The sequence below is a fragment of the Nannobrachium achirus genome, assembly GCF_963921795.1.
Source record: "Nannobrachium achirus genome assembly, chromosome: 2".
NCBI lineage: Eukaryota > Metazoa > Chordata > Actinopteri > Myctophiformes > Myctophidae > Nannobrachium > Nannobrachium achirus.
The window spans coordinates 35,365,990-35,377,031 of record NC_137811.1 but is presented as its reverse complement, the minus strand read 5'-3'; the positions used below and the strand labels follow the sequence as shown (position 1 = coordinate 35,377,031).

The following is an 11,042-nucleotide window of genomic DNA, read 5'->3' as shown; positions in this document are numbered from 1 at the left end:
AATGTCAACTTCGGTGTTATTTCCATTAAATGACGTGATGTATGTGTGAACATTGAGGTGCTTTGTGTGTCAGAGGTTGATCCCAGAAAGGACTACAATAGGTCACATTTTGGTAGACACTTGTGCTGTAGACAGATGCTGTTAAACCAGACGCATGATGATGATGCATATTACAATCATGATTTGAGAAGTGTCAACCACTGCAGTGCTTATTGGTAAAAATGGATCTACTAGTCTCAATGTGCAATATTTTTGCAGTTTCCGTGGCTGTAATATACTAATGTTGATTTATTTCTTTTAAACGTCTGATTAAGACAAGCTAGAAGGTTGCAATGTACTGCGCAAGTGTGATGAAAAATAATGACACCGATAACAAATTACATAAACTGAATCTACCTAAAAACAATATCCAGAGAACATGCCATCAGTGGTTTTGATAGGCTTTCCAAGCATGCATGTGGTGAATATACAATGTATATTATAATCAATATACATTTTGATGTAGAAGATCATCTTTGCATAAATACACAACTATACAGCTCTCCCTCTCTCCTGTTGAACAACAGCCAATTCTGTTCCATTCTGTGACCGAGAATGGAATACAATAAATTAAATCTTTCACATCTCTTTTGCAGAAAGCCATGAAGAAAATCTGTGAGGAGTTTGTGTCCTGTCTGTGTGGTCCTCATCTTTCCCCATCGTTGAGAAGAGAGTTGTCGGAAGTGAGTGGCAGTGATGATCGAGATATGACACCCCTCAAACTTTTAGAACCCCGTTTTGATCTGCAAGAAAGTTAAAAATAGAAACTGTCAAAACAATAACAAGTATTTTACAGATTATTAAAGGACCACTTCACCAATTTTCAACCAATCTTCACATAGTTGGTCGTCACTAAAGCTCATTTTAAGATGGTACCATTTCGGTCTACTCAATCTGTGTCTTTTTTTACTTAATAATGTCTGTAGTTTCTTTTAGCTTGGTTTCTGAACTGTCCCACAGCCCAGCAATGAGATGGAAATTGTAAGATCTTGTAACAAGCATTAGACCAATTATATGAAGATAAGGTTGTGAATGCTCTTTCAAACAAAATTATTAAACAAAACATTAAATACATTCAAATACCATACTTAATTTATCGTTTAAATAAAAAGATTATGTAACAGCCTGCCTTTGGAAATGTCCAGGTAAGTAAACATTACAGTTGAGTATCCACAACATGAACAAGATAATTGAACAGAGGAAAGTGCGAAGACGGTGAGAAGAATCTGAAAACAGAAAACACATACAGAGAAGCCGCACCTACCAGGGCTATTCTGCCACCTGCACACCTGCGCAATTATCTTTACTCTCCGATGCTATAGCTAAATACTCCGCCCTGAGAGAGAGAGAGAGAGAGAGAGAGAGAGAGAGAGAGAAAGGCAGAGGGAGAAAGGTACAGAGGCAGGTGGAGGAATTTTTATGAAGTAGGAAACTGACAATCAGTGGTTCTCAAACATTCTAATGTCATAGACGCCTAAATGTGGCAGGGACCCATTTTTTTTCTTCAAAAATGATTATAAAATAGCAGATCTACCACGTTGTGAGCTTGTAGATCGCTATTTTCGAATATAACCAAAGTATGAAATTAGGGTTACATTTGTTTGATCTGTCCCTCATTTTGCTGCCCCCCCCCCTAAAAGGACCCAATGAGGTGCTCCATGGACCCCACTTCTTTGAGAACCAGTGGGTCAGTGAATAGAAGTAGCATTAGTGTGAAGTCATTTCAGCAGAGAAGAGAAAATAGAATACTACTTTTAAAAGATTGACAGAGACTCCACACTCCACTACTTAAAGAGTGTGGCATGCAGACGGAAAGGAGGGTGGAGCTGGAAGGAGGACGGCCCAGTGTGATCTGGAAATGAACGTGTGCGTGTGTTTGTGCGTCGCGTGTCCATGTTTTTATTCATAAGCAGTATATTGTCTCTGTCGGGCAAGTTTCAAATTAATATGTTTTTCGTAAAGTAAAGTCCTGCTTTATCATGCAAGACTGTCGCACAAAACTAGTGAAAATAGCCGATCTACGATCGCATTGCGAGCCTTGTAGGTCGGCTATTTTCACTAGCAATGTGAATGCGAATGTTTGATTTGATTTGCATGTTTTGTGTACTATTCATTCATGACTGCTGTGATGTGCCACTCACGCGCTCTCTCTCAAGGCTTCCTCTCCTGCTGCTGATATCTTTTTGTAGCAGTAGATCATCTCCACAAGAAGCCAAAACTGTAGCCCAATGATGGAGACGTACATCATGACCTCAGACAAGATGGATGCCATGGTCCGCGTGACTACAGAGAGAGAGAGATGAATCAAAACACGGTTAGTGAGTAACATAAATTAATAATTAAGGTGAAAGAATGCAATTCCTACACCAAGGACTGGCTTGGATGTACATTTTTACACAGAATGGCCCATAATTTATTAAAGTTCTCCAGCCTGTTGCTTCAATCAAATCAGTCCTCCTGCGTGGCCACAAGGGGACAGTGTCCTACTTGAAATGTCACTATTTCAATGTTAATCAAGGAAGCAAGCACATTCTCTTCTCTGAGCAATTTTACTGGGTGAACAGTCGGGACAGTAACTTTTAACAAGAGAATCTCTAAACGAGAGAATACCAGCACTCACAGCACTGTGATTTAAGGAACTTTTATTTAAGTGTGTTTATGTTGGCGTGACATGCCACAGAGCAAAGAAACAATGTGCACGTTTCGGTGTCAAGCCTTCTTCAGCGTTGTATAACTTGTCAAATCAACCATGCCACATCAGTGCTTCTGAATTAACTTTTCACTTAAGGAAACTCATATAATAATAATGATGAGGGTAATAATAATAATAATAATATAATATAAATTATAAGTACACAAAGACTTTGGTAATGAACACACGGTTGTGCGTCCATCATTAATGTGCCCTTGGTTTAATACTGTATACCAAAACAGTAAAACAAAAAATACAGGAACCCAAATGCTTACGTTCCGGCACCACTATGAGTTTGAAGACCTTGGTGGCATTGGTGTAGTACTCATAGTTCCCGAAGTTGAGGATGCGATTGAAATGGCAGCGGAAGGTTCCTGTGTCATTGAAGGTGACGTTGAGGATGTAGATGGAACCGTCCTGTAGGTCGTCGGTCCGCTTGCTGCCGTTCCAGGCCAGCCGCTCAAAGAAACGCTCATCCATGATTTCACCCGGCTCATCCTCATAGCTGTATATCTAGCAAGCAGAAATGTTGTATCTGTTACATTGCATAATGGTTAGTCACCATGTTGTGCAAAGCCTACGGCCCTATATCTATCTGTCTTGAGTTTCATGTCATACCCTACCTACCTGGTAAATTATAGAGATTAGAAATAATTGATCAATAAAACGATCATTTATTATTTCACTATCTAAACAATTTCTTACGGAGCCCCCTAGTGGCCACTGGAGGGGAAAAAAATATATAACGCTAATTCGTGGCCACGAATTACTATTTCGTGGGCATGAATTAGTACTTCGTGGCCACCAATTACTATTTCGTGGGCATGAATTAGTATTTCGTGGCCACCAATTACTATTTCGTGGCCACCAATTAGTATTTCGTGGCCACCAATTACTATACTTCATGGCCACCAATTACTATACTATTTCGTGGCCACCAATTACTATTTCGTGGCCACCAATTACTATTTTGTGGCCACCAATTACTATTTCGTGGGCATGAATTAGTATTTCGTGGCCACCAATTACTATTTCGTGGCCACTAATTACTATTTTGTGGGCACGAATTAGTATTTTGTGGCCACCAATTACTATTTCGTGGCCACGAAATTAGCATTATATATTTTTTTCCCTCCAGTGGCCACTGCGGGCTCCGTAATTTCTTAATGCGAGAGTAAAGGCTAATAATCTGTCATCAATTACGTTTATACAATGCATATCTCTCTGCAAAGTACTCAACGTGGCACTGTAGGGTTAGCTCTGATTGAATTATGCAGTAGAGAGATTTAATTAAATACGGATGTGATACGGCTGTATGCATTTACAGTATCTCCCTGTAAACACATTTCCAACTAAAGGAGGATCCCATAAAAAAGATAACAAGCTAGACTAAATCCGGGGGATTAAAACACCTGAAAAAACTGTGTTACGTTTAGCTGAAAACATACCAGTTGTTCGCTTGGGACTGCATCGTAATCTTTACTATAATAGTAATAATAATCATAATAATACATCAAATGTATATAGAGCTTTAGTACCCAAAGTCGCTTTACAACAAAACAAAACAAAATAAACAACAGAGAAATAGTTAAAAGGCTAAAACTTTAGCAAGGAAAAAAGAAATACATTAAGCTAAGACTAAAAGGCAGAAGGGGAGATTTGAATTAGGCGGGGAAAGCAAGCCTGAAAAGGTGGGTTTTGAGGGAGGCTTTGAACAGGATAAGGGTGGGGGCTTAGATGATTGTGAAGTGGACTGTGGGAGTGAGTTCCAAAGCGAGTGGGGCTGCAACTGATGGGTGCCTGGCCTGAATCATGAGTCACATTGCTAACTGCTTGCCTGCCTGCCAGGTGACCTCTGTGCCCTCTGTGTCAATATCTTGGGTCAAGGATCTCTAATTGCCACCTGTCCTTGGGTTTTGTGTCAGTACAGTCACACAGCTGGCGTTGCTTTTCCCGGAGTGTGGAGGAGCACATAGCTCCTCCATTTCTGTCTATTTATTCTATTTGTCTCTGGGTGTGACAAAGGCTTGTGTAGGCGTTCGTAGGGTGTGTTTGTTTTCACATGCTTCTCACTTGGGTGCCGGGGTGTTTTCTCAGCATATTCCACAGCGATTGTACAGGTGTCAACGCAGCCTCAATCTGTACCCCCAACCCCTCTCTGAAAGGGCAGTTTGCGTTTCAGCTTCCACGTTAAAAGAACAGAGAAACACAACCACCTCCCCCAATCCACCCCACCCGCCACTCATCCTTCCTGATGACTCCCACCAAAGCTCCAGACTTGACCACGGCACTTCCCGCTAAATGAACGGAATCTCACTGACACTAATGAGACCTCTCATGCACTCTCACATAATGGACTCCCTTGCCTTTGCATGGGGTGAAGACTCCTCCAGAGCTTAGACGAGGCAACAAGAAGGTTTTCCAGCAGACACAGCGGCAAAGGGCCTGCCATGAAAGATGCATGGCGCTGCACTCTCTTCATGATAAATGCATGGCAGTCGTTTCTCCACAGGGGAAGAGGAGACGACGAAACTCTGTTCCACTTAGCTGTGTATAAGTGGCTCCTGTTATGAGCCCTGTTTCAGGTGTCACGTAATTGGTCAAAATACACATGGGCATGAGACATCATCTATACAGAGTTTACTACCTCACAAGGAAATATCTATGTATTGGATGCATCCAGATTCATTTACATTTGACAAGAGTGAAGACAACATGGGGGCCTTTTCCACCGGCAAAGAACCGGTTCCAGTTCTTTCTCCCGGCTATGGGATGAACCAGAGGTGTGCTTTTCCACCGAGAACCGGAGTTGGTTCCGAACTGTAAAAGTTGGTTCGGAACGGGAACCACACAATCCTTGGGTTTTCCAGTGAACCACCATCCGAACTGGGGGACAATGGCTCTGGTTCAATCTGGTGGAAACGCAAGCCGGTTCGCAAGAACGAACCAAGGTTCTAAGAAAGTTGAACCGGCACTGGTTCTGGAACCAAGGTTCTTTTGGTGGAAAAGGCCCCCATAAGCGTTTGGTTTACCTCCTCCTAGATATATCAGTCAGTAGTAAACAGTTGCTTTTACCACCTCATTGGCAAGAAGGCTAACCTAGAGAACTCTCCTCCTAGATTCAATCACTGGGTTAATGATGTTACGAGTCACCCGAAGCTAGAAAAGATGATGTAATGTCATTAGAGTGATCTGTTGGCAGTGATCTCCGCATTGAATGCCCATTCAGATGTGGAGTTGGACCGATATGGTTATTCAAATGTGTATTTTGTTGTTGGTGTCATTATTAATGTATACACTTAATTTATCTGTGTATGGTGTGTGTGTGTGTGTGTGTGTATATATATATATATATATATATATATATATATATATATATATATATATATATATATATATATATATATATATATATATATTGTGTGTGTGTGTGTGTATTCCATTCAGTTTTTTAAATTATAATTATAAAAAGAAATACAACAGAAGCGTGAATAAATCTCGATCAGATCCAACCTAATAATAACCGAGGCTATTACTCACTAAGTTCACTAACACGTCTCTGGACAGTCTTGTTCTTGAGAAATGAGCTCTACTTACAAGACTGTACTCTTTCAGTCTTGTTCTTGAGAAATGAGCTCTACTTACATGACTGAACTCTTTTTCGTCTACAGGCTTGAAGAACCAGTCGACGGTGGCGGTCGCAGGCACCTCTCCCCTCATCTTACAGGAGATGCAGCCCAGCTTGAAGCCTTGGTTGGCCACGGCCTCTGTGGCCGAGTCCACTTCCACGCAGGCACCATGGCACAGGGAAACTAAAGTAAGAGGATGGGCAAGATGGAGTTAGAAAAGGGACTTTTGGTTTTCTTCTATTTCTATATTATGACTTTTTTTTGGTCAGTGGTCATCAACCTTTTTTTGGAAAGTTTTCCAATAACGTATTACTTGCAGGCAAACTCTCAATTTGACAAAACAATGTTAATTGATGTAATTATTTGCGTGCTTAATCCCATGGGCCATAACATGCTGTTTTTTTTATGGAACAGGGCATAGCGTTTACTCTTTTAATTTTATTTCCACTCATTTCATGATATTGTTTATTTCTGACTTTTGGTTCATCATTTTCGTTTTTGGGGTGTTTTATATTTAGACGATTCTTTTTTTCTTTTTTTTTCACGTGAGAAACTGAGGGGAAATAAACAGATTGCAGTGAGCAATACTCTTCTACATTTCCTTGCAGCGTTTCCTCCAGAAACTGAGCTACATTCATATATAGAAGCCTGAGTCTATATATGTCGTCAGCATCATCATCATTATCATGACACATAACTGCTCGTCGGCCATAGAGAAACACACCTGTAACTCCAAGAGTTTCTCTCTCACACTGCACCTTGCTGTTCCCACTGAGGCCTCAGCATCGATCTCAACCAATGATCTTGTGCTACTTTCAACTTTGTCCTCTGTGGACGCTTTTGATTTGATTCATAAGAATGGGGTGGGGTGAGAGGAGGGGAGGGGCGGGAAACAGATGTCAAAACTGGTCAGAGGAACGAACGGTGGCTCCGAAAAACCATCCGTAGTTTGGCATCATCTGGTGATACCTTGTGTGTGCTAATGTATGAGACGGTTCCTTTTGGAGTAGCTTTTTCCTTTACAGAACTCGCTGGGATGCAAGTATTACAGCGTATTACATTTGTGAAATGGCACATAAAAAGAGAACCTCTGCTACACTCCAGAGAAGAGAGGGGCAGACAAGGAGAGATTGTTTATTCTAACATAGGCTATGCTACTAATAAGCTTGCCAAAACCAACTGATTAAGTTAAGTTGGTTATTTTTGGTGAGTGACACCGCCGTGCGATGGAGTAAATCTGACTTAGGGAAGTTATGGGAGAAAGAAGGAAAGACAGCATATAGACTTTCTATTATAACTGCTACTTTCTACCAAAGCATGGGGAGAGGCAGAAGGGACGAGGTTTCTGATGCACTGGAGGAGAAGAGAAAACAAAGGAAGGGAAGAGCAGAGAGGAGAAATTTAAAAACACAACACCAACAGCTCTTAGGCAAACAGGATTTGCAAACCATCCAAAGAAGGTTCAGACATTCACTAGAAAGTACATTTATTCTTAGAAAGTACTTAACATGAAAGTATGTTTTACAACTTACTGTCCAAATTTTACACTACTCTACATCTCTGTACTACTGTACTTCTCACAACATAAGTTGTTAAAAAAAACAACTCTTCAAATGATTTGCAAAAACTGTTTGATCCAGGCTTACAAGACAATCCCATCACATCAACTTACATTACACGAAGAGAGCAAAACACAGAGGTTATGAAGTTAGAAAGAGAATGTTAGATAGAGCACAGATACAGTGAAATAGGAATTTGGATATTTCATGCATAAATAAACACTTATATAAGGGTTTGAGATGGCTGGTATATTGACTGCTCACAGAGAGGGAAGTGGGATCTGGAGAACAGACAGAGGAGAGGAGAGGAGACAAGCATTACACAGCCACTGGCCACATGTGTGACGGACAGCTCATCCAACAAAATATGGCAAATAGGAATGCCATACAGAGACTACGGGAGGGTGCATTGTTGCTGCAGTAAGCCAAACATAATGGCACGTTGGAGAGAGAGAGAGAAAAAGGGAAGGCGAGAAACATGATACCAAACACTGTAGCATTACAGTATACACAAGTGTCAGGCAATACAAGACAGGTGGCAAGGCAAAGATTTTCGCATGGGCAGCAAAGATGCTGCTGATTGCTCACTGCTGAACCAGCAAGCTGAGTAGACAGGGCAGGTGAAGGCACGAGAAAGAAAGAGGTTAAGGATAGATGGATAGACATCCAAAGTGCAGACTCCACAACCGTTCTCTGCAACCGTTCTCACTAAGCGTTCACAACAGCGTGCAATATTCAAATCCATTGCTTAATCTGTGGACGACTGGTTTTCAGGGTTATGCAATGATATTCCACTGCAGATTAGGAGATTTTACTGATGGGGCCGGGTGGTGGGCTAATCCCTCATATCTGCTATATACCCCTCGGAACTGCCACAGCAAAAAAAAAAAAAAAAGATTTACAACCTATGCTGCACAAAAAGATAACCCATCACCACTGGGTTAGCTGACTCGGATGCCTAGGAACATACAGATAGAGTGGAGGTTGTTTGCTTGAACCAATTTCAGAGACAGATGAGGACAAAATCCAGTTTCCATGCTGGGATTGCCACCTGTGTACAGTGACACATGCATGGACACGCACGCACTGACGCACATAGAGGACAGACAAGTAGAGGCAAACACACACACACACACACACACACACACACACACACACACACACACACACACACACACACACACACACACACACACACACACACACACACACACACACACACACACACACACACACACAACCTGGGGAAATGCCAAGCATCCATGACATTTCCCCTGACAGCAAGTGAGCAAGGAACTTTCCACTGGAGTGAGTGTACTGTAGGCCTACAGTAGGTCTGTTCCATTGTACTCCACAAAGCTGTCACATCCAGAGCAGCTGTCACACCTATATACCGGTAATAGTGAAGTGACAGCAGCAACAACAACCTTGGGGATTTGTTGACTAAGCTCCAAATGGGCATTGACATCTTTCGTTTATCCATGTTGCATCTCTTACATCTCAACAGTCTGGGTCTTCTAAAATAGACAGTACAGTAGGTATTCATTTTCATTAGTTGCATTGTCTTCCTTTATTTGGAAACCCCGTTCCTTGCATGTCATGTATGTCCTGCTAGTACGACTTTCTTTCTTCTTTAAATCAAGATTAAATGAAAAATAATCTTTTAGACCTTTTATTTCACATCTCTAGTCATATTACATAAGTCACATAACATCTTATATCATCAAAAATATATGACAAAAGGAAGAAAGAAAATCTTATATCTAAATCCAATTATGTTTTCTTTCTGGGGGAAAAATAAAAGTATTACATAGGCTTCAACCAACCACTTTCAACCAATAATATCATGACATCCAAGCATCAATCAATCTTCAACTGTAATTCTCTATGTTTGTTATTATGGCAGCCCACTTCAACATTATGTTCCACCTGCCTATCCATTTAACCCATAGACTTGGAATGCATTACGCATTATTACTTTAAAGCTATACTGTGTAAGATGCCCAACTAGTGGTCATTAGCCCTATAGCAAACCGCGGTCGCGTCCGCGTCTTTCGGCCGTTTTTCGTACCTTCAGACCCCCGCGTCTGCCTCCACCTCGCTGAGATCTATCTTTTGAGGGGTCCCTTGTTCCTGTGCGTTCAGTAATTCCAGAGATACGGACTCCTTCACCCTGCCTGGTAGGCGAAATTACCTAGAGAAGGGATGGTACAAACGGGCGACAACAAATATGGCTGCCATAGCGACCCCACTTCAAGATGCGCTGTGATTGGCCGGCAGTTGTATAACCCTCGCTGTGATTGGCCGGTAGTGTGATGACGCAATTTTGGCGCGAGATCCGGTCCCCGGCAAGGATCGCAGTTTACATATATAGAGAAGGCTTTACAGGCTGAAATTCACGGAGTGGGTGTTCTAAAACTTTAGCGATTTAACAGTTAGGACAATTTTAAGATTTGTTTTATAAAAAAAGTTACATGGTACAACTTTAAACATTATTTTATGCTTTAACTATTGAAAAATAGCAGATATAGAAGCTCACAGCGCGGCACGGAGTGCCTCCGTTTATAACTTTCTACCACAACACACAAACTATAAAGTGTGGCATACTTTTTCTCTGACTGTAACTCAAACTGCAACAAACGTCAAATGTCTATTTTATATCTTTGTAATGGAATAAAAATACTTTGAAAAGAAAAGGAAGAAGCACTCCTGTGCTGCTTATGCAAATATACTGAATAACGATTTGCTTTCATCAGAAAAGAAATTGGTTTCATGTCGATTGATTCATTCCTGCTAAATGGTCCGTATTTCTATAGTGCCTTTTATCCAAAGCTCTTTACTCTATGCATAACATTACATTAAATAAATAATATATTTTTCCCCTAGAGAGTGACACAAATTTATTTCATTCTTTCTTTCGTTCTTTATTTCTTTCCTTAATTGTTTCTTTCCTACTTCCCGTCTTTCTTTCGTTCTTTTGGATTCTGGCAATTCCTGATCAATTCACAGATCTGTATTTTTGACGAGTTCCTTTTACCACGGTGCAGATTGTGTCACATGGTTATCTGGATGACACTGGAGATCTTCAAAGCCCTATATTGACATAATTCAATTCCCACCCTC

The 11,042-nt window shown here is 41.0% G+C and overlaps 1 protein-coding gene across 1 annotated transcript in view; it reads right to left on the bottom strand.

Annotated features, from left to right (window-relative positions):
- Positions 1 to 1,308: 1,308 nt before the first annotated feature.
- Positions 1,309 to 11,042, bottom strand: part of scn1ba (sodium channel, voltage-gated, type I, beta a) — a gene marked incomplete at both ends in the record, with an annotated part of 12,101 nt that continues 2,367 nt past the window's right edge. The window contains 4 exons of the mRNA XM_080744672.1: positions 1,309 to 1,375; positions 2,181 to 2,322; positions 3,007 to 3,244; positions 6,377 to 6,543. Of these exons, the coding sequence (XP_080600798.1) occupies positions 1,309 to 1,375; positions 2,181 to 2,322; positions 3,007 to 3,244; positions 6,377 to 6,543 (614 nt within the window). The remainder of the gene's footprint in view (positions 1,376 to 2,180; positions 2,323 to 3,006; positions 3,245 to 6,376; positions 6,544 to 11,042) is intronic.